This window comes from Drosophila virilis, chromosome 3 (assembly GCF_030788295.1).
Source record: "Drosophila virilis strain 15010-1051.87 chromosome 3, Dvir_AGI_RSII-ME, whole genome shotgun sequence".
Classification (NCBI taxonomy): domain Eukaryota; kingdom Metazoa; phylum Arthropoda; class Insecta; order Diptera; family Drosophilidae; genus Drosophila; species Drosophila virilis.
This window is the reverse complement of record NC_091545.1, coordinates 10966143-10988015: the sequence shown is the minus strand read 5'-3', so window position 1 is coordinate 10988015 and position 21873 is coordinate 10966143. Positions and strand designations below refer to the sequence as shown.

Genomic DNA, 21873 nt, shown 5'->3' with positions numbered 1-21873 from the left:
ACTATCTATAAATAGTCGAGCTGGACATAGGCTGGCGGGGAGCTGGGCCCGTGCCAGGGCTCAACTGGGAAAAATGAGATGAGCTAGCGCAGACTTTTGCAGCTGCAGCTGCAGCTGCGCGTAATGAAAACAATAAGAATTAACAAGAAATCAAATTGTGGCAGCCATGAATTTTTCACAAAAACAAACAGCTCTGCAATTACTATGGCCGCAGGCGAACAGCACCAGGCTGGGTGGGGCAGCAACATGTAGCTGCAACATGCACAATTCAACATTCTGCACAATTGTGTAGTAGAATTTATGGGCTTCCAGCTATTGTCGAGCCTTAGATAAATGATTTATGCTATGCCTGGCAATTAATTAAACCGAACACAAGCCCAATTTCAACATTCAACAAATACACAATTACATGGCGGAATTTATGCTCCAATATTTGCCTTTTGCTGTATCGATTACTGGCATCGAAATAACCAACCCCCGCTCGGCCTTTTAAATTTGTCGGAAATATCATTTACACATACGACAGCTTCAATTGCCAAACAATTATTAATTATACATAAATAATATGAATTGTAAAATGATTAAAATTTTCATTTTTTCAAATTATTTTGTTTGTTTAATAGCTTTTAAAGTCGCTTATGCGCCATTTGTGTGTAGCAATAAATTATTTAAATGCAGCAGATTTTTAATTAATTCAATTTGAAATATTTGAACTAGTCAGATCTGGTAAGTTCTTTTTCTTTTTCACTCAAGTAGTGGATTGTATAAAAAATAAGTTGAATAGTATTTAGCTTACTTTTGATAATATATAAAATGGTAATGACAACATTTTTAATATCAATATGTGAGCCATTTCAATGAATGTGTATATTCTCATTTTTATGATTATGATTATTATTATTATTTTTAATCAAATAATATATAGTCAAAAGCTTACAAACTCACTTCCTGAACAGCCCTGACAACTGTGGCCTTCGGCTAAGAGAAAACAACATTCATACACTAGCCTGGTAACCGAATCCAGCTCCCTGTTGTGTTCAAGGACTGTCATTTAAATATAATAAACTAAATTATATCAGTTCGAGTTGAAGAGAATATGACTGAAGAATGGTTTATGAACTAGAAACTGAACCCAACGACGAGGTATTCGTTTATAAGTGGTACAAACTCAATCATTAGCATACTTTTTATTGCTTTGCAGCTTATAGTTTATAGTTGAAAAGACATTATTTCTTTAATCAATTTCTTGGTATGCAGTGCATAGAAAACATTGCGCGTAAAAAGTAAATATCATGTGAGTTTTTCCTTTAAAGCTGCCTCCTTTGGCAGCGCTCAGTGCTAGCCGTGCAGCATATATTGAGTGCAACTTCAATGCATATGTAAAAATAGAGTACATATCAAAGCTGAAGCCTCGGGAGCCAGAGTCGAGGTCGTCATGGGTTTTGCTGGCTGCCGCTGCTACCATTTCTGGTTGAGCACAAAGGACCTGGCCGGATGCAGACACACTATCTGTCTATCCTTATGCATTACAAAATGAATTACAAAATTTAAAATGCGTGTATTCAAACTGTTTCGTGTTGTGCGCATGCAGATGGGACAAATGCTGGCTGCTTCGCATTGGGTTCTGTATGCGAAGCCATTGAAGCATTTTAAAATAAAAAGTATATATATACACACGCAACACACACAAGACTGTCGCACGTTGCATACACATATTGAATCCATAAATAAATCCTTAAGCAAAAATTGTAAATGTCGGATTAAGTGTATCACGGTGTGTGTGTGTGTGTGTGTGTGTGTGTGTGAGTGTGCTAGATGGCACTAAAAACTAAATGCCAGAAAGTACTGTATGCTTCTTTTGCCTGTTGCGCACCTATTGCTTGGCCCCTCCCCTCTAACCTCTGCCCGCTGGGCTATGTTGTCACAACGTGGCTATATCGAAACAAAGTTAATTCCTATCAGCACTTACAACAAAGCTCGCACCAAAGTGCTACCGATAATAATTACTTGCAACATTGTAATCCTCTTAACAGGCCGATTTACAAGCAAGTTAAGTGCCACTCCAAGCCCAATCGCCCTCCTCCCCCATTTCCACATTCCCATTCCCACAGCCATCACACTTGGTGTAAATAACATCAAGCCGCATTTTATTGTTACGCCTTGTAATCTATTTACTCACGATTCGCAATTGCTGAAGTCCAAAACTGGCGCCACTCGCGTTTCTATATATGTATGTTATACAGCACACGGTAATACAACGCGACACGCGAATCTCAACGCTTTATAGTTGACTATATGATAATATGTCGGTTTAAGCTAGAGCCAGGCACGGGCAAACGCTGTCAAGTCCCCCAGAAGACTGACTGCGGCAGTCGGACTCAAAATTGTCGCTGGATGTGGAGCCCACGGAGCCAATGTTGGCCGTGGTGCTGGTTTGCCTAATGCTTCAACTCGAAATTTTGGAGTTCGGCAAGACACGAAGTTGTCGCACGCACCGCCACGAGCTGCTGCATGGGGCACAAAACTGTTGCGTTGCTGGGGAAAATTTGGGGAAAATTTCGACGGAGAAATGTCCACGTTTGTTGCCCCAGTACTAAACATCGCCACCTACCATGGGCCAAAAAGCAACAGTTTGTTGGCATCAGGGTCAAACGGTGGCCCAGTCCCCATTGTCATCATAATCATCTTCATCATCATGGACAATATCATCAAGCCAAACATCATTAGCAGTGTGTGCGTATCAATAGTTCAAAATATTTACAAAAAAGAGAAACAAAAGCAAAAAAAACAAAACGACGCGCGCTGTTAACAGCTTTGTCAATGTCAATGGTGGGCGTGGGCTGTGGGCAGTGTGGGCGTCGTGGGCGGGGCTGTGGCGGCGAGCGTGCCATAGTAGCAACTAGTGGCCGCTCAGTGGCTCAAATTACACAGCAACAGCTACGGCAGCAGCTACAAATTTGTTTACGCCTAATTGGACTACGCTTACAAGCCGCAACCACCCGAAAAGTATGCAACATAAATTTCAACGCGTTCGGTAGCCATACCCTGCACAAGGATTCTTCGCGTGGGTATACTTAGGACGAAAGTAACTACAAGGCAGAATAAAGATAAAGATACGAACACATATAGTTATTGGATCTTATTCAAAATCTGATCAAATAGTGCCATAAGCTTGAAACTAAGGCAAATGGGATTCCATCTTCTTGTCTTTCTAAGCCCAGAAACCCATAACTATTTTTTTTCCTGACTTTGATAGTTGGTTGGATTATATAGTTTTAGCAAATGAAAGATTCTGTCTCAATTTGTCTTACCAACAAAATAAATGCTCATTGAATGCATCACAAAATTTCGCAACAGTCACAAATTAAATAGAGTCATAAATGAAGCTCAGTTTTCTGCTGATTGTGTTAGTGTTGCATATTTTATAGGCTTCCAAAACTCAACTTAAGCGCAGAACATTTGCTGCTACACCTTGCCATACCTTGCCCCAAAGCAAAAAACATAAAAGACAGCACTCAAAATTGTGCTACGTCTGAATAAGATTTTATGTGTGTGTTCTTTGTGGGGCATAAATCAGAGAGTAGCTCCAGACAATGGCCTGCCTGTGTGTGTGTATGTGTGTGTCTGTGTGCGTGCTTAGCTGCTGGCCTTGTCCACAAGCTCAGACTCGCACACACACATACACCCAGTCACAGAGCTGCGTTGTTTTTTTAGCAACTTGTGCTCCTCGTTGGGGCCATAAAAAGATTGCACATGGCTTCAGCTCGTTTCACTGGGCAATTTATAAGGCCATCGGCAGCAATATTTGAAAGCGGAACACAAAAGCAACAAATCTATGTACAACAAGTAACAAGTGCATTCGTCGGAAGTGTCCAACTAGAAGATATCCTGTACAAGGCTCTGAGCTGCTGTAGTAAGCATTTAATGTGAATGCTGTTTAGAACATTCTTGTCAGCTCCTTCTAACCACACCTACACACACCCAAACACACGCATACGTGTGCTTCTTCTTCCTCTAACCCTAAATCCTGGGAAATGCTTTCTTGATTAACTTTGTTGCTCCAATTCGAATCTGTTGTTAATTTAAGGGCTTTACAATGGCATATAAAATATTTGATGTACCAAAGGTCAGAGCTAAAATTAAGCTTTTACGATTTGGGCATGCTCAGAGGTATGCCCACAAAACAGCATATCGATATCGAAATTGATTTCGCGGTAAGGGGGAAAGGTTATCGATAATTTGAAATAAACTGAATCTGACATGGGAGGACCCACGTTTCTACATGTTCATACAATCGGACTGACAGACATACAAACAAACAGCCAGACATACATAGCTATATGGCTATTGATTGATCTAGAATATATATATATATATATTTTATGGGGTCAGACTTCTGCGTGTTACATACATTTGCATGCAATCATAATACTCTTTTTACGAATTTTCAATAAGTTTAGGGTATAAAAATGCGAAGTTAACTTGCACATAGAAAGTTGCTTTAATTAGTAAAAGTGCTTGCTACCCACATACACACTCGCACACACACGCACACACACACTGATAACTAATTGCAGCAAGGTGCATCAAATGCAAAGCTGAAACGCAATGAAACGCTTCAAGAGATTTCTCGATTGTCCTTTTGCCAATGGCCAATTCAATTTAATTAAATCTCTCCAATGTCTGCTAATGATGTGCACTTGAGCTGCGGTCGGTACAGCTGTGGTGGTGGGCGGTGATAGGCGTGGCTGTCACGCTACCTAATTGGCAGACAGGCAATTGAATGCAGTCGACGCTCGTTATTTGATCAGCCGAGGAGCTGAAGCTAATCAAATTCATTTGTAACAAATTTACACCTGGAAATCGCTGGCGATTACCTATACCTGCCAGCCCGGATGTAATGCCAGCCGGAAGTCGGCAAAGATGGCGGCGCCAGCGATGGCGACGCCATTGCCTGCTGTTAACAAGCAACGACATGTCCTCGGGGCCTTCCGGTGCGTGCGTGTGTACGCTTGTGTGAGCATGTGTGTGTGTGTGTGTGTAGAATATGTATCTGGTTCTGTATTAAAGCAAATTATGCCTTTTATTATTGCAGCCTTTACAGCAATGAAAATATCCCCAAAGCAACCGCACGACGCGTCGTGTGCTCCTGATTTCGGTTTAGCTAGTCCTGTTGCTCCACCTGAACACGGCCAAACTCATTACGAAAAATGAGCGTCCTGCGGCGTTCAAACAAAGCAAAGTCCCCGTACCTGAGGGCGGCCAACACGGCCGCAACCATGCCCAATTTATGTGTATACATGCATATGTGTATATGTTTACATTGCTTGTTTATGCCGAATATCAGGCACAAGAACAACCACCCACATATCGATTTTGTTTGATGTTTAGAGCAGACCAAAGCGGCCCAGGACACGCCACGGATAGCCACCCCAAGGCGCAACAGTCGCATTATCATCATCATCAACATCACCATCATCAACCTTCCCGTCGTCCTCGTTGACCCACCTTAATGCCTGCGTTAGCATTTACTTACCGCGCATTTTAAATATTTAAAGTGTGTAAATGCCAAATATGTATACTTATTGTAACTACAGGGTGCCCTTCATATCCTAAATGTTTCTATCAACTTCTAATAACCATTCGGCATACTGAAGTTGTATTCCATATTCCGATACGAAATATATCCTATTATAATAACTATTACTTATATTTTTACTTGTGAGCGAGATCAAAGCATAATTAACTTAGATCTCAAGCAAAGTATGTTTCTACCCATATTTGGTAGATGCCATTTGTGGCTACAGGAATTTAGCCCGGAACTTGTGTTTGAAAATATGTATAGCTTACAATATTTTCATTACAACGGGCATACTTAGAGACAAACTTATATCTATAATATATAATAAACAGTAACTAATCTGAGCTTGAACCAGGTTCTCGAACGGCTAGGGATAGTTGCTTAAGCTATCTAAATCTAGTAAGTTCAGTAAATCACCCTGTATCAAAGACATGGTAACAGGAAACTCTCGATTGAATTTGTAAGCTTTTCGCTACAGTTTTTGGAGCTGTTTCTTATGCGAAAACAATTACACTTGAGCTTCCAAATATTTTTCCAAATGTATTTGCCCTCCCGCAAGTTCTCTTTCTGTGTGTGTGTGTGTGTGTGTGTGGGCGTGCCGTGTATTATTATGGATGCTGTTACCTGACCCCTGGTTGTTAGCAACAGCCTGCCAGCCCATCACCTGTCGCCCTGTGCTACACAAGAGGGTGAGCATCTATTTATTTAGCTAGCTTTTGCTGCTGCTGTTGTGCTATTTGTAGTTTTCAGCAGTTAATTAGCTGACGCAGATTTGTTGCTGCCCGTGGGAGTTCATTAGGCAGCAGGCAGCAGCAAAAAAGAGCTCAAATTCTTCGAATTGTTTTTAAAAATAACCAGCAAGTGCTCACACGCGCACACACACATACACAAGCATACACATGCATGTATGCACACCCACACAAGCTTAGCTTTGTGTCAGCGCCTTTTTATTTCAAACGGGAATTGCATTGTGCCAGTCCCAATCCGCTTATGGCTGCTTCTGCTGCTGCTGCTGCTGCTGCTGCAGGTTGCAAGGCTTCAGCTTCACATCTCCATGCGACAAAATAAACAATGCGCTCAACAACAACACTTGATCTGAAGCGAGGGTTAAAGGGGGAGGTAAGGAATGTTGTAAGTGCTTTGCGTATGATAAAAGCTGGAGCTCTTCGCTGTTGTTGTTGTTGCTGCCGTCGCTGCTTATGAAAAATATTTGCACTCAATGCCAACACTCGACGCCGCCAACCCGTGCTGCTTGCTTCGAAAAACCAAAGCACTTTCATTAGCTTAACGCTCACGGTCATCCAATCCTCAAGCTCCCGCCCTCGCTTGTGTGGCAAGGTCAGGCAATGGCTTGCCCCTGCGCTAAGGCACAGCATAATTTCCTGGGGTAAAGCCAGGCGCAACCCGCACCAAAATGTGCTAAAAAGCCGCAGGAGAAGGCCGCAAACAAAAGCTGCAGCTAAAGCTTTTACAAGCTTAAGTGCAGGCGTATGTGTGTGAGTGTCTGTGCGTGCGTGCGTGCGTATGTGTGCGTGTGTGTATGGACATGCGGTATTAGGCAGCATGTCCTTGGCATAGCCACTGACGCAGACCTAACGCGCCTTTGCTAAATTAATACAAATATTTTGTTAATTAATTATTTATTGCACATGAGAGCAACACAGAACTTTTTGAAACTGACTTTGTCTTTGACGTGGACGTGGACGTTGACGTTGCGGTTGACATTGAAACTTGAACCGGTTGGTGGGTTGGATTTCTATAAAAACTAATCATCTCTTTATTTATTATTTAGCGTGTGTTATTGTTGCTGTTTTATAAATTTACAAGTTGTTGTATATATATAAAATATGTTCAATATTAATAATGATAATTGTAACAGTTTTGGATTTTTACAAAATTTATATTCGCATCAAAATATAAACCGAAAATTCGAACGTGTTAAATCATTATATTTCTGTGTATGTGAGTTTGTACGTAGTTAAATTCAACTAAATGTTGCAGAATTGTCGACTCTGTGTGGGGTTGTCATAAATTGTATTTTAACTTAAGTGTAATTGCCACACGAGTATCGCCATAAACCTCTCTAATGCTACGAGTATTTGTTGTTTATTATGCTGTGTATTAGGGCTGCTGCTGGGAGCTGTAATACTTTCGACTCAGCTGAACTTATGATGTACTACTTACTACACAAAGAACTTATGCACTATGTTCAGTCATGTCCAAGTTGTGTACATGTTAGTGTGTGTCTGTGTGTGTGTGTATTGATATTGAATGTACATGTTTTGGTGCACTATCAAAGCTCTGCTTGCTACAATGGCCTGCTGTTTGCGTTTGCGTTTGTGTGCCGTGTACGTGAACTAAACTAGGACATGACTGGTCTAAATATACATTCCATGAATGTGCTTAACGCGGCTGCCAAATTAAACAATTGAAGGCCATTAACAATGCTTAACATGGAAAATCAAAACTGTCGGTTAATTCAGACTTAAGATTAATGTTCACATACAAGTACTTAATAAGGCGTTATATGTTGGGCGGGGCGACTTCAGTGGTCAGCATACTATGTAAATAATTGTGTATTATTTATAAGTAATATATAGTTAATTTTTACAAGTCATTTCAATGAAATAAATAAACGGGCAGTAGCGCACAACTGTAACTATAAAATAAAACTGAACAAGCGACAACTGCAATTAATATTGTGCAACTGCCACATGTGGTGGCCAGCTGCTACTCCGCCTCCAGCGACAGCCGTCCGCCAGTCAGTAATAGTGGCGATTGATGCAGTGCCAATGCTGCTGCTGGTGCTGCTGGTCATTGACGTGGCTGCATTGGCGGCGCATGCTCGCGATATGTTTTCAGCTTTGTCTCCATGGCCTGCAAAGCAATTAAAAAATGTGATCAATAAATGGACAAGCAACAAAACAGACGACAAACGGCAACAAAAAACAAACATAGATTAAGTTACAAAAATAAAAATTGTTATTTATTAACAAAAGCAATTAATAAATGCAAGCGCCAAACAAAGACAATAGCCAAAAGCAATTACAAATCGTTTTTGTAAGCAAATTTATGCGTCACAACACAGGCGGCTCTGGCACAGGCTCAGAGTCCTGTATGCTGCGCATGCGTTCTGCGAAACGCTTAAATATGTTTGTGCCAAACTGAAGGCTACTTAAACTGCCGCGACGCTGTGCAGCATTGCAGTCGGTCCAGCCGCCATCGCTACAGGGCGTTGCCAGCGAGCCGCCGCCGGCGCTGCTGCCACTGACGCTGCCAAAGGCGCGGCGAAAGAGACTAGTTTCGCTGCCCGATGACAGCGAGGCACGTTCGCAGATGCAACGAAACTTTTGACATTCAGGACATAACAAGGCCTTGTCCCACTAAAAACATATGAAGAAAGTGTTGAACAAAAGCGACCACAACAAAAAATAACATAAAAAACATAGTTATAGCAAGGATATAGTTAGAAGAAGCGTTCCTGGCACCATGCATGGAGTGTGTACTTTTGTTTAAGGGACTTACGTTCAATTTTCTTAACATGTCGGCCACAATGTTGAGCGCCGTGGTGCGGGAGCTGGCATTCATAGCGTTGCCATTGATAAGGTTCTCGGGATCTGCAAAGGAAGCACACAACACAGCTTGGTTAGTTATATGAGTAGACTAGGCCTAAACACAATTAGTTAGCATTATGACAAGATGATTGTTAGTTACAATTGTTTAACGACAGATACAAACACAAACACACACACACACACACAAGCATTGCCTACGAAAAATGTTGCAAATATGAAAAATTTAGCTTACATTTAATAATTTTGTGCGTACAAATACAGATATGAAGAAAAAAAAAAACAATTTAAAAAACTTAAATATACAATTAACAAAATGTGCAATTTTCATGGTGTGGACACGCAGTGTGTTGTGATTGTAGCCTAGCTAAACTAAATGCAATTTGTTGGCTTGGAATGGCGACATTTTGATAATTTAAGTGCGCGTTTTGTTTGCTTCAATGAATTGAGTATCTTACTTTTAAGCGAATGTTGCTGTTGATTATATTCGTTCTTATTAGCTAAACTGCCATTTAGCGCACTGACGCTCATGCTAGACGCCTTTGTGGCGGCATTGTCATGTTGCAGCAATATATCACCGTTGGCCAAAATCCCATTGGGCAGCGATGCTGAGGAGTTCATCGAGCTGTTACCGGCTGATGCTGCTGTGCCATTAGCTGGCGTATAGCGCGACTTCACGTTAAGCTCTTGTTTGAGATCTGCAACAAGGGTTTAGTAAAACGAAGCATTAAAGTAAATTGCATGTGTAACTCACCGCGGGTCTCGTCCATTAGCCGCTGCAGCTTCTCCTGCAGCATTTCCTTTTCGTCCACCTCCATCTCGAGAAGTGCATTTTTCTCATAGGCTTTGTCCAACATTTTCTCAAAGTCTACTATGCTCTCATTGAGTATGCGATGCGCACGCTCCAGATCATCGTTTTTCTGCTCCAACTGTCGCAGGTATTCTTTCATGGAGTCACGTTCTTTTTTAACCGCCTCCAACTGTTTATCCAAATTTGACATTTCGATGCCGTGTGAATCTAGCTTGAGCTGTGGCAGAAATAATAATTTAATTAAATCAGATTTGATTTTCTTAATTACACGCACCTTTAGTGAATCATTTTCTTTCTCTAACATATTAAGCTTGGCTCTGAGATCTTTGATTATACTCTGTTTTTGTTCCAGAGTTGCGTCCATTTCGGCTTCCATTTCTCTCGACTGTTCAACATATTCATCATATTCTTGTTTAACATCTGTCCACCTGCAGAAATGCAAATTCATGGCATGAGCTGAAGGAGAACTCCCACTGCCTCTTCCACTCCATCCACACTTACTCTTTATGGTACTGTTTTGAGCGTTCTTTCCAGTATCTGCACTCATCCTCGACGCTGTTAAACATTGGTGGGGCCTCCATTTCGAGTGCTTTATTTGATGTTTACTAGTCGGTGGTCAAACTGGGTTAGAAATGTTCGTTCGTTCGTTGCTTATTGACTTTTCTATCTAACTATTACTAAGCAAATTCGTTTTTTTAATTGGCCTGTTGCTTATGTTTTGTGGCACTTCACTTCCAAATTTCTATTTTAATAATGCCAAAACACAGTTGTTGCGGTTAAGTCAGTGATCTGAGAGCGTTGCTGAAAATGTGAAAAATCAATTAGAAACAGGTGTTCTCGGCATTGTTGTTGTTATCGCTGTTGTTGTTTTTGCTGTTGTTGTTGTCTATGCCGCCCTACATCGGCAGCTACATAAACATTTGTGTGCGTCGCTGACGTCGCCGCCAGTTTGGCTCTACGTTTCCCGTACCTAAGCCAACAACAGCAAAACAACAACAACAACAACGACAAAAACAACAAGCGCGTCAATGCAAAGATACGACGAAGTTTCCAATACAACAACGCGCAGCAGCACCACCACAAAATGAAATCATCGCACATTTTCACACGCCTGTTTTGCCATTATGCGACTGTTATTAGACATTACAGCACACGTAATGCTAGTTGGCATACATTACTTACACTTTACGAATTATTTGACTATGTTTGCTTTGGTTTATTTACATAAAAACCGCATATAAATAGTTATGCCTGTAAAAATTTACCACTACTCCAAAATGCACAAACCAACCTGTAGCCCTGGCGCAGTGTTGTAAAGTACGCGTGGCAACCAGCCCTGTGCAATACAGTCGATACCTTTGTTGCAGTTAAATTTAAATGCACAATTTATATTAACTAGTTATATATATTTTAAAATAATTCTACATTGTTTTGTAGCGTATGAACTTTCTTCGACTTTTACGTCTGCGTATCGTTCTCGTCACATGTAAATCCGATTTTGCCAATGATCGACCAAGAAATACAATGGATTTTGTTGTTGTGCCGTCACTGCTGCTGTCATTGGATATATGAAGTTCAGCATCCTTATCTATATCCGAGCCATCGTCAATAACTTGCGGGGCGTTTAAATTCAGTTCACGTGTCAAGCTTGGATTAGCACGTATGCTTTCCGTTTCCCCAGCGCAAACAATCCGCATTGGCAACGCATTAAATGAGAAGCTTTGTGTGAATAGACGATGGCGAGCTTTGCGTCGCAGACTTAGATTTATCATTTGTGTTTCCGAATCACTGGAGTTGTTATGGTCGTCATTATCTTTTGAAGTACTGCATATTGTTTCCTCTGCATCTTTTATTATAGGTTCCTTTTCAGTATTCTGAGACATTTTAATGTATGGCCGCTTTATATTATTGTACATTTATTTGTATGGTAAACACGCGTATCAGCTGAGCTGCAGTGGCAGCCCTTTGCCAGGGTCGCAGAAGCAACTGCAGGGGTGCATCAAGAAGTCTGACTAGTGTGGCCAGAATTAAGGCGACAGTGTGACCAATCGACTCAAATGTGCGTCGAAGGCAGCAGCAGTGCAATTTCAACAAAATAAGGTAAAATGTAGAACAAAAAACCTATAAACATTAAACAATTAGCACTATTGTACACATCAACTTGGCAAGTGATAAATATCAACACTGTATGTTGGATTTATGGTAACGGTCCAGCTAAAACGGCTATAAAATTGATTATTGCGGCGCATGCCGAAAAGGGAGGATTCAACAGCAAAGTGTAAAAAAAGAATGAAAAAAAAAAACAATGTAGGAAAAAACAAGCCTATGCACCAAACAAAGAAATCGCGATCTACTCTTAAGCTACTAAAAATATGCTTATAGGGCAGCAATAAACTGTGTGCGTTTTTATTTTTTTTATTACTTGCAGTTGAAGCATTTGCGTTGCGGTGTACAAAAAGAAGCAACAGCAAAAACAACAACAACAACAGCAGCGGGCGACAATTGCAATTTGGGTGCATTACTAACGGGAGTTGCGTTTGTGCATAGAGAAAAAGCACCAATATGTCTGATCCCGAGCGCCAAAGCTTGATCAACAAAGACGAGCCGACCGGGGCCTCGTACACATCGTTTCCAGCCGAGGGCGCTGAAAATCCCGGCAGCAGTGCTGCAGCCAATAATGAAGACGGTACGTATGATTAACCTAACCCTAGGTAAAATAAGTGCGTTCAACTCGCCGCAAAACCCTAAGCGACCGACAATCCGACCTAGCGCCCGCATGCGTGTGCGTGCGTGTGTAACTGGTCTTACGGATCTGCATATGCGGGGTCCGATTGTCTTCGGGTGGAAACCCAACAAGTGTGCGCTCTACTTAGCAGGCACTGTGATTTCAAGTCTAGTTTTCCATTTCATGCCCAGCTTTTCACACTTCCCCTGACTGAGTCATTGATATAGTGGGCCGTGCTGGGCGTGGGCGCCATGCCTACCCGTTTACGCGACATCCGCAGAAAGTTCGTAACTTGATGCCGAATCGCAGTCGAATTCGCAGCTAATTGCCATTGTTCCGCACACTATTGTGCCGGCAATCGCAACTATATCATTGCGTTTGTAACAGGTGGGCAATGCGCTTTATGTGTCTATTAGTATAGTTAAACTATAAACTTGCGAGTATTCCGAACTATAGCACAATGCGGGTCTTCTTTTAAGATCAAATTATATAAGATCTGAATGTGAAGACATTCAATTTTCAATTTAATTCAATTAAAGTAAAAGTTACGAACTTTAAATTTATCATTTAAGTACTGTGTCTGTCAGTTCGGATTGGGTAAGGCTTAACATTAAATTCTTTATTTTGTTATTAACGCACACCTTGAATTGCAAAGGGCTTCCGATGCCAGAGTATAGTTAAGGTATTTGAAGTATGAAATAGTTTTAAAAGTTAAATCACAGCTGACAGCTTTTAAGAAATGTACAAACTTCGACTTAAAGCGCCGAACTTTTTCATATTCCATTTGTTTTGTTCTTGCCCTGATATCAGAGCTATGCAAGCAGAAACGCGACGGTAGCGTCGTCGTTCAGCTGTTTAATCAGCGACAGCAGCAGCGTGCGATGGCTGGCAGCAGGCAAAGAGGCATTGCATGAGTCATGCGCCTGTTTTTCCATTATCGTTGGACAGAGACAATGTCGTGAGTCCCCCTCACTCCGTGCTGTCGCAGCGCTTTTGTCGCTGCCAAGAACCTGATCAGTGTACACCCTTTCATGCCAAGGTTGTGCGTTATTTATAGTTGCCGCTTAATTTCTTGTTGTCCTAACATCTTGGGCTCGCAGTTTTGTGCACAAAGTGCGGGCTTGTTTGAAACCGCAATGAGGCGTCCAAATGTGGCACAAATGCCCGGTCTGAGTTGCTTGGCTACCACTGCCCACCGAATCGCCTAAACATGGACACACATGCATTAATCTGTAAACATTGCCACACCCACACACGGAGATATCAATCGAACGCTTTCATGCAGCTTGCAGTAGTGCAGCGGCAGTTGCTACTGCAGTAAGATGTACTTGTTTTACACTAAAGGTTTATGGTTGTCATAAGTGACCTCTTTCCCGTACTGACATCTCGTTTTACTTTGGTTTTTCCAGGCAGCACTGCACAGTCGGTGCCATTTATTGGTCCCGATGAGCTGCCACCGCCGTATCAGAGCAGCGGCACCGGCGGCGTGCCCATGGTCACCTGTCGTGTGTGTCAGAACATGATTGACATAACCACAAAGCGGGAGCAACATGTGGTCAAGTGCACCCACTGCAATGAGGCAACTGTGAGTAGAGTTCTTATAGCTCCTTTTTTGTAGACTATATAATGTTTTATTGCAGCCCATACGTAATGCGCCACCCGGCAAGAAGTACGTGCGCTGTCCTTGCAATTGTTTGCTTATCTGCAAGAGCTCCTCGCAGCGCATCGCTTGCCCACGCCCCAATTGCAAGCGCATTATCAATTTGGCTCCAAGTCCAGTGACACCGCCCGTGCCCACCATGCCGGGCATGTGCCGGGTCACTTGTGGCCACTGCTCGGACACGTTTTTGGTAAGAGCGATCAGTCCAGTTTGAGTTATATTGTGAATTTTCAATAAGATGAATCCTCCTTTTTCTGCACAGTTCAACACCTATCACAACGCACTGGCTCGCTGCCCACACTGCAGGAAGGTCTCCTCGGTGGGCTCACGTTTCGCCAACAGCCGCGGGGTTTTATTTGCTATTGTCGCATTGCTCTTCCTTATTGGTAGCATTGGCCTGACCGTTGGCACCATCTCATATGCATCGGTAGGTGCCATTCAATATATAATCAATCGCCTCTAACTAAATGCTATATCTCCTCTTATTAACAGAACCATGGCGGCATGTATATCCTTTATATTGCCTTGTTTTTCATTGCGGCTACCATGTTGGCGCGTTCCATTTACTATTTCCGACTTAAAGTAAGCGCGATCGATGGACCCATGTAAGATTCGCGGCGTGTCGGTTAATATGGAAGTGCATTGTTTTATTTTTATAAATATATATATATGTGTCAGCATATATACATATATATTATGCATATAATTCATTCCTTTTGATATTAAACAAAACCCCGTAAAACAAACGCAAGTAGAACACAACAAAAGGGCAAGCAATCCACCACAATTTTCATATGCAGAACCGCCAGCTACTAATTCAAGTAATATATATATTATATATATATTATAACAAAATAACAGGATACGTTGTTTTGTCGCGCATCTTTAAAGAGTTATTCGTGTTGAATTAATATTAAACTTAGCAAATTCGTCAGCAAGTAACTCCCCATTTAAAGTGATTTCTAAAAGCATAATTAAGACTAAGCCGAGCGCATACAACCTAATTAAAAACAGCAAAACGTGAATAAAAACAAAGCAAATGTCGAAAAACGATTACATTAAAAGTGCTAAAATGGAAACTAAAAACAGTAGGCAGTTTTTAGACCAGGGCGGACGGGACGGGACGGGACGACGGACAGACGGAAATTGCATTACATCTATAGCATATATTAAAGCAAATTTTTATAAATAACTAAGCGCCATTTTTTCATATTTCTATATATACAATAATGTATAATTTTATACGTTTGTGTTCTTGAATTGTATAAATATGTTTTTTGTACGTGTTTGTTTCATATCTTTCGATATTTATTCTCGATAAATACTGCGCTTAGAATTGATTGTTTTTAGTTTGCTTTCTTTCAACGTACTAAGAATTTAATAATGCACTTTTCTCGAGTTACGCCAAACGCAGAAACAGCAACAAACAGCATGTGTTTTATACAATTTTGGGGCGTTAGATATAATCAAAAGCGTATAGCTAATAGTGCTAATGAAGGTACATAATTGCGTATATATACCTACAATTAACTAATTAATATGTCTTGAAGAACAAATAAAAATTACAAAAATCTAATAGAGAAAATCAACGCTCATGCAACAACAATTTAGACAGCAACAACAAAAAAGCGGTTAAAGCATCGTATACATTATATAAAAAAGGAAAGGTTTACTTTTGAAATATATATATATATATACACAACATTTATATTTAGTTATATATTTAGCATACATACACATACATTGTAAATAAAGTGAAATAAAAAAAAAAAACTAAAAATCCCTATACTCTGCCGTCTGGTTAAGAAAGGGGAAATTCTGTTGTCAAGGGGATATTTTCTTATTCTTGATTTATTGCCTTTGCTAGAGCGAGATCGCACAATTTGGCAACACTTGGCAGCACTGTTACGTCAAACGCTGTCAAAAGCAAATTTTCTTCGAGCTCTGTACTGAAGAAAATGTCGTTTAATCCTTTCCCCATTGGCACCCAATTGCACGTGGAGACCTGCTTTGGCGACCACATAACTGGCGAGGTGGTTACCTACGAGCACAGCGTGAAAATGCTAATATTAAGCTGCCCGGGCAAGGATAGCAAAGGCAAAAAGTGCCTCAATCAGAGCATTGTGAATTTAGACTTTTGCAAGAACTTGAAAATCATACGCGAGGCCAAAACACCGGATTCGAACCTTAACGAGCCGCCGGCTCGCCTCAATTTGCTGCGCGTACGTTGAATATAGACAATCAATTTGTGTATTTATTGAAATTTTCCACTTGCAGCTCGATCAGCGCTTGCAGCAGTCTGTGGAGCAGCGCGAGAACTTGCTACGCAGCCGCAATGAGCATGCCACGCCGCGTGGCAGGCAAATGTTCACAATGCTCACAAAGCATTTCGGCAGCAGCGAGCTCTCCTGGCAGGTGGACAGTATACTGGTGCTGCAGCAGGTGACCATAGCGCCGCCCTATCGCACCAGCGACATAACCGCCAAACAGAATCTGCCCAAGCTGATTGGCTACGTGCAGCGTCTGGTCGAGAAGTTCAACGCACAGAACGGCAACGGGGACGCGGACGTCGAAATGGCGGCCAAATAAACCAAAGACGGGAATGCATGCCGGGACGCCCACGCAAGCGACAACAACCGAAACACTTGGCAACAAATCATCCACACACATACACACACGCACACCCATTTTACACACACATAAATTATAAGCACACATAATTTATATACAGTTCAGTTGCCTGGCGCTTTGTTTGTCAACAAAAACATTTCCAAATACACACACAAAATTGTGTGTACTTTATGTCCGAAACACACAACTTGTATTTAGTATAGTTCTAGTTTATTTGATTGTTAGAGCTTTCCGCAGCGATCCTGTGCGCGGCGCCATGGCTGATGATGAGGATAAACCAAAGAAGCACACCCTCGACTCGCTCTTTCACGTTTACTGCAATCACAAGGTCACAATTTGTTTATACATTTGATTTTCACTGTTTTATATACTTTATATATATATATATGCTTTTATCCAGGTGATCGGCAACGAGCTGGAGAACGAGGAGTTCCACAGCATTTTACTTTCGCAGCTGGACAACTGGCTGCAGCAGGCCAAGCTGATGCCGGTGCCCATAACGCGCACCCAAACTGGACTTCTCTATATGCGCTACAAGTACATACATGATCCACAGTTTATGATTATTATAGATCCCAAGTCATGACGCATTTCGTTTTCTCGTCTGATTCAGAAAGTGGCGACTGGATTATGAGGACTTCCTTGAGGTGCTGCAGCATCTGAGCACGGACGCCGATCTTAACTATGAGGATTTTAAGGTCACGCTTGTAGCCGCTGGACCGCCCACTGGCGCCACCGAAATAGTCGTCGTTAAATAATTCTACTCACAAATTTTAAATTTAATATTGCGAAAGAAAACAGCATAAAATAATACGCTTTAGTCATAAAGTTGATAACAATTACACATAGAAATTAGTTCATATTTAATACGAATTGTAAACTTGTTTCGAATCACCTTTTCCTTTTTTTTTTTCGTATACAAACTTGTTTTGCCGAGTATTGAGTCGAAACTATTTTATACTTTATTCATATAAACACACTTTTAAAAGTGATTCGTTGTGGCTTCCACAAACTGCCCTTAGATACAGAGGAGAGTTCATTTAATAGCCGCATTTTTGATCGATTAGTTTTCGAGTTTGAGTTTAGCACCTGAACAAATAGATGACAAGAGATTGCAATAGTGTAAAAAAATATACATTCGATATTTTAAGAGTTAAACTTCTATATGCTGCAGCATTTTGCTAGTTAATATAAAGCACATTTATCATTTTGTACTGGCGGCTTTTTGGCTATTGCGGAGAACGAAGAATGTGAATGGGGCCCAGTTCCATTTAGCCATTAGTCATAAATACAACTATGCGCACGCTATATATACTATATACATCATATATACTGGGCCAGTATCTCGCGTGTATAATGCCTCTGTACACACAGCGCAATCGGCATGTTCTGTTGATTTTCTGGTTTTTATTTTCTACCTCGTCGAGCGCCGCCGCTTTGAGGCTCCTCAAGGTCAATAAAATTAATGCATACATGAATTTGTATTTCCGTTTAGTTGTGGTCTTACTGTAGCGTTTGTTATATGATAAGGTTCGCCTTTGTTGATTCGCTGCAGCGTCATGAGTGCATCATCATCTGTAGAGCATCTAATTATATATGTATATATGGTGTATATAAGTAAACGTGGCACTTAGGATTAGTTAAGATTAAACTGGTTGGGACTGAGTGGCTCTTTAGGAGTAGATGGTGTGCTCCAGCCAATCATCCAGATTAAAGAATGCCGTATCGGAATTGTCTGTGTCACGTTCGCGGAACATCTCGATGAAGGTCTTCACCTTGATGGCGCACATGAGGAAATCATCGAAGGGCACCTTGCCCTCCCGTGAGCCGTAGCGATGGGCCAGCGCATTGAGCAGCCGGTTGTTCAGATGATAGCCTGCAGAGTTAAGAGCGCCACGCAAGTGGAAGCCATCGATGGTGCCGGAGCGTCGGGTGTCGTACAGCTTGAATACGGCACGCCATTTGGCAATGTCTGTGAGGAGCGCTTCGAACTCATCAAAGCCGAGTCGGCCGGAGCGATCCTTGTCCAGCATGGCGACCATGGAGCGTACCGCATCCTTGGAGAAGCCATCGGTGCCGACCATGACGTCGCGCATCGAATGATCCAGTATGCGCTTGAGTTCCTGCCAGTCCACCTCCTCGTCGCTGCCCGCAACGCTGTCGAAGAGACGCTTGAGTGCAATGCGCTGCGGATCATCCTCCTCCTTGGGTGTGGGTGGCGGCAGCGCCGGCGCAATGCGATCATCCGTCTCGCCAAAGCCCACCTCATCGTCGTTCTCCTCCATGTTGTTCATGGTCTCGGAGAAGACGCGTATAATAAACTCGCCCTCCTCATTTGGATCAAAGGTCGAGGGCACTATCAAATAATGACCAGGAGGCAGTTTGAAGCGTGCACAAACCTCACGTGTATTGATGAAATGCGGTGAACGCGCCACCGAAGCGCGATACTTGAAGAAATTCAAGCCCTGCGGCTTCACTTGCATATCGCGATCCGTCAGATGGTAAATGGCAAAGCCAATGGTCAGACAATCGATGCCCACGTTGCGCTTGCTGCGACGATTCTTTTGCATTAACGCGACAATCACTGTGCACTTGCCGTCGTCGTCCTCCTCGTCGGGATCCTCCAGCGAGATAATATACTGCGGATTGTGCCAGAACGTTTCCAAAAAGTTGCGGCAACCGCCCGCCGTCACACCCGATGACCACTCGCCTTCGAACATGGACATCTCCCACTTGCGGCGCGAGCTCTGCTGCTGGTTTTCGGTCAGCGAGTCTGGCGACATGTTGCAAATCTCGACGCGATCAAAGTGGTTGAGAAAGTCTTGGAACGACATCCAGAATTCACCATCACGATCGAAATTCAGGCCAATCTCTTCCTTCTGGTGCTCCGGTATGAAGCGCCACTCGGGCGAGCTATCGCTCCAGGGGCCGCTCCATTCGGCTTCGTTGCCCCAAGGATTACGCATGCGTATCATGGGCAGCTTGCCCTGACGATTGGGCGTCGATATGTCCAAGAGGCAGACCTTGGTTATGGAGTACGCATGACCGCGTATCAGACCCTCACGCGTTTCGGCCTCCAGCACATGCGGATCCGGCTCCAGAGAGCAACCCATCATCGAGCCACGCTCCGCTGCCTTGGTCATTATGCTAAATAGATTCGGTGGAGCCTCCTTAATGTCATACCACTCGGTCACACCGCCAGTAAAGTCCTCCATAGCCTCGCAGGTGGTGCCGCCTGTAAAAGCAAAGATTTTAAGAATTGTCCAAAACAAATCCTGTTTGTGCTCTCAACCAACCCTTCAGGGCCTCATAGGAGCCATGAAGCTTGGCGTATGCCTTCTCCAGCAGCGCGCTCCAGAACTCATTTTTCTCCGTGGAGTGCATGTATATCAGCTCCCCGTGGTAGGTGGGCAGACGATCATCGATGACAACCTCCACCCATTTGCCGTATTGCCAGAACTTGAAATGGAATATGCCCGCATAGTTCTCCTGGAAATCCTGATCCGGCGGTATCACGCGGAAGAAGAGCTTCGAGTCCTGCGTCAGATTCGCAGCTGCGGCCAACAGCCAGCAATCGCCCAGCTCACCCTGCTGCACATCGAAGCGCGAGTAGCCCTCGACAAAGAACTGCGGATCGTCCACAATGTCGCCGGGTCGCAGCCATTCGATGTAGCGATCCGGACGACGCGAGAACATCAACGAGGCATCATTGGCCGGAAAATCAGGATCCTCGAACATTGTACCATTGGACACACAAGATTCACGCAGCGTGGCAAAGTCCGTAGCCTGGACGCTCTTTTGACGCGTCGTACTGGCCTTGCGGCCCATCCAGAACATGTTTTGATTCTCGGGCACTTTGACACTGGTAAACTGCAGCTCCTGTATGCCCACGGATGGCTCCTCCTCGGGCGAGGGTGCACTGGCCTCTGGCTCAGATGGCGTCGGCATCGATGGGTAGATCGACTGCGGTGCCGGACTGGTCGGCAAGGGCGCGTAGGGCATGGGCATGCCGGGCATACCCATGCCGCCTGCCGATGGATAAGGCAGTGACGGCATTCCACTGGGATACGGCGCTGCGCTCGGATAGGGCATTGCATTCGGGTAAGGTGCGGCACTCGGATAAGGCGTGGCACTGGGATATGGCGATGCACTCGGTATGGGCGCCAGGGGCGTGGATGGATACGGCAACGGCATAGCTGGCAGGTTCGGATACAAGCCAGCGCTTGGATACGGCGTTGCCTGCGGCTGTGGCATGCCCATACTGCCGCCCTGATACGAGGCATTCTGTGCCTGCGCCGTTTGCTTCACCACATATGGCATGCCGCCCACCGACTCCGACGTAGGATAGGGCAGCGAGGGGTACAGCCCAGACTTCGGTTTGCTCGGCGCATCGTCGCTGACTTCATTCTTGCTGTAGCCGAGGGCCGCCAGATTGACAAGGCCAATGCCGCTCGCATGATAATTTTTTGGATAATTATCAATGCCGTACATTTTATTTCACTGTTTCTTGTTTTTTTTTTTTTCTTAAATTAATCAACTTTTCTAATATTTTTTTTATTGATTTACGCAGCACTCAAATTATAAACAACTATTGGGGGGAACGCAGCTCGACGCTGTTGCGTGAAAAGTGCTGACTCGACTGGGGAAAAATACGTTTTAAATGGGAGAAATATCCAAATTTAACTTTCTTATGAATAGATGATTCACATCTTAACACTTGTGTATGTGGATAATTTATCCAAACTTATTAGTCACAGATGGGTTTAATCTTTGATTACACTTTTAACTTCTGTAATTTGGTCAATTTAAACACTTTCCTGCCATTTGACAGGGTATTAAGTAAAAAACATCTAGATATAATTTTTATCAATGCCTTAAAATAACACCAAGAGC

At 43.0% G+C, this 21873-nt stretch overlaps 5 protein-coding genes across 8 annotated transcripts; 3 read left to right on the top strand and 2 right to left on the bottom strand.

The window, feature by feature from the left end:
• Window positions 1-8090: 8090 nt before the first annotated feature.
• Window positions 8091-11297, bottom strand: nudE (Nuclear distribution protein nudE). 3 transcript variants are annotated; one of them, XM_002047081.4, is made up of 7 exons: window positions 11147-11295; window positions 10466-10765; window positions 10239-10392; window positions 9908-10181; window positions 9612-9851; window positions 9107-9198; window positions 8091-8458 (listed from the first exon to the last, which is right to left on the bottom strand). In XM_002047081.4, the coding sequence occupies exons 2-7, from the start codon at window positions 10543-10545 to the stop codon at window positions 8396-8398; spliced, it is 903 nt and encodes a 300-aa protein (XP_002047117.2). In that variant the 5' UTR covers window positions 10546-10765; window positions 11147-11295; the 3' UTR covers window positions 8091-8395. The 3 variants fall into 3 exon arrangements, with proteins under 3 accessions (XP_002047117.2, XP_015031248.1, XP_032290355.1); XM_015175762.3 differs by lacking the exon at window positions 8091-8458 and adding an exon at window positions 8541-8964 and having other exon boundaries at window positions 11147-11297; XM_032434464.2 differs by lacking the exon at window positions 8091-8458 and adding an exon at window positions 8541-8964 and having other exon boundaries at window positions 11256-11272.
• Window positions 11298-11925: 628 nt separating this feature from the next.
• On the top strand, window positions 11926-16053 carry LOC6623987 (type 1 phosphatidylinositol 4,5-bisphosphate 4-phosphatase). Of its 2 annotated transcripts, none has more exons than XM_002047080.4 (6): window positions 11926-12064; window positions 12393-12650; window positions 14099-14274; window positions 14330-14539; window positions 14612-14776; window positions 14842-16053. In XM_002047080.4, the coding sequence occupies exons 2-6, from the start codon at window positions 12527-12529 to the stop codon at window positions 14956-14958; spliced, it is 792 nt and encodes a 263-aa protein (XP_002047116.1). In that variant the 5' UTR covers window positions 11926-12064; window positions 12393-12526; the 3' UTR covers window positions 14959-16053. The 2 variants fall into 2 exon arrangements, with proteins under 2 accessions (XP_002047116.1, XP_070064640.1); XM_070208539.1 differs by lacking the exon at window positions 11926-12064 and adding an exon at window positions 12223-12242.
• CalpB (Calpain-B) lies at window positions 14611-21860 on the bottom strand. Its single transcript, XM_002047077.4, has 2 exons — window positions 20277-21860; window positions 14611-20215 (listed from the first exon to the last, which is right to left on the bottom strand). The coding sequence occupies exons 1-2, from the start codon at window positions 21469-21471 to the stop codon at window positions 18654-18656; spliced, it is 2757 nt and encodes a 918-aa protein (XP_002047113.1). The 5' UTR covers window positions 21472-21860; the 3' UTR covers window positions 14611-18653.
• On the top strand, window positions 16308-16938 carry Hez (Hezron). The gene is made up of 2 exons (XM_002047079.4): window positions 16308-16571; window positions 16627-16938. Exons 1-2 carry the CDS (start codon window positions 16308-16310, stop codon window positions 16936-16938), a joined length of 576 nt encoding a protein of 191 aa, XP_002047115.1.
• Window positions 17174-17824, top strand: LOC6624266 (tubulin polymerization-promoting protein homolog). The gene is made up of 3 exons (XM_002047078.4): window positions 17174-17308; window positions 17381-17517; window positions 17594-17824. Exons 1-3 carry the CDS (start codon window positions 17237-17239, stop codon window positions 17736-17738), a joined length of 354 nt encoding a protein of 117 aa, XP_002047114.1. The 5' UTR covers window positions 17174-17236; the 3' UTR covers window positions 17739-17824.
• Window positions 21861-21873: the final 13 nt, after the last annotated feature.

Bases quoted from the DNA above. Each gene is read 5' to 3' on its own strand.
- nudE (XM_015175762.3), bottom strand. From the start codon at position 10,545: ATGGAGGCCCCACCAATGTTTAACAGCGTCGAGGATGAGTGCAGATAC. The intron at 9,852-9,907 runs GTGAGTTACACA...CCCTTGTTGCAG, and splicing joins GCTAATGGACGAGACCCGCG to ATCTCAAACAAGAGCTTAAC. The intron at 9,199-9,611 runs GTAAGATACTCA...CTTCCTTTGCAG, and splicing joins ACAGCAACATTCGCTTAAAA to ATCCCGAGAACCTTATCAAT.
- LOC6623987 (XM_002047080.4), top strand. From the start codon at position 12,527: ATGTCTGATCCCGAGCGCCAAAGCTTGATCAACAAAGACGAGCCGACC. The intron at 12,651-14,098 runs GTACGTATGATT...TGGTTTTTCCAG, and splicing joins TGCAGCCAATAATGAAGACG to GCAGCACTGCACAGTCGGTG. The intron at 14,777-14,841 runs GTAGGTGCCATT...TCTTATTAACAG, and splicing joins GCACCATCTCATATGCATCG to AACCATGGCGGCATGTATAT.
- Hez (XM_002047079.4), top strand. From the start codon at position 16,308: ATGTCGTTTAATCCTTTCCCCATTGGCACCCAATTGCACGTGGAGACC. The intron at 16,572-16,626 runs GTACGTTGAATA...TTCCACTTGCAG, and splicing joins CTCGCCTCAATTTGCTGCGC to CTCGATCAGCGCTTGCAGCA.
- LOC6624266 (XM_002047078.4), top strand. From the start codon at position 17,237: ATGGCTGATGATGAGGATAAACCAAAGAAGCACACCCTCGACTCGCTC. The intron at 17,309-17,380 runs GTCACAATTTGT...GCTTTTATCCAG, and splicing joins ACGTTTACTGCAATCACAAG to GTGATCGGCAACGAGCTGGA. The intron at 17,518-17,593 runs GTACATACATGA...CGTCTGATTCAG, and splicing joins CTTCTCTATATGCGCTACAA to AAAGTGGCGACTGGATTATG.
- CalpB (XM_002047077.4), bottom strand. From the start codon at position 21,471: ATGTACGGCATTGATAATTATCCAAAAAATTATCATGCGAGCGGCATT. The intron at 20,216-20,276 runs GTTGGTTGAGAG...TTGCTTTTACAG, and splicing joins CTCCTATGAGGCCCTGAAGG to GCGGCACCACCTGCGAGGCT.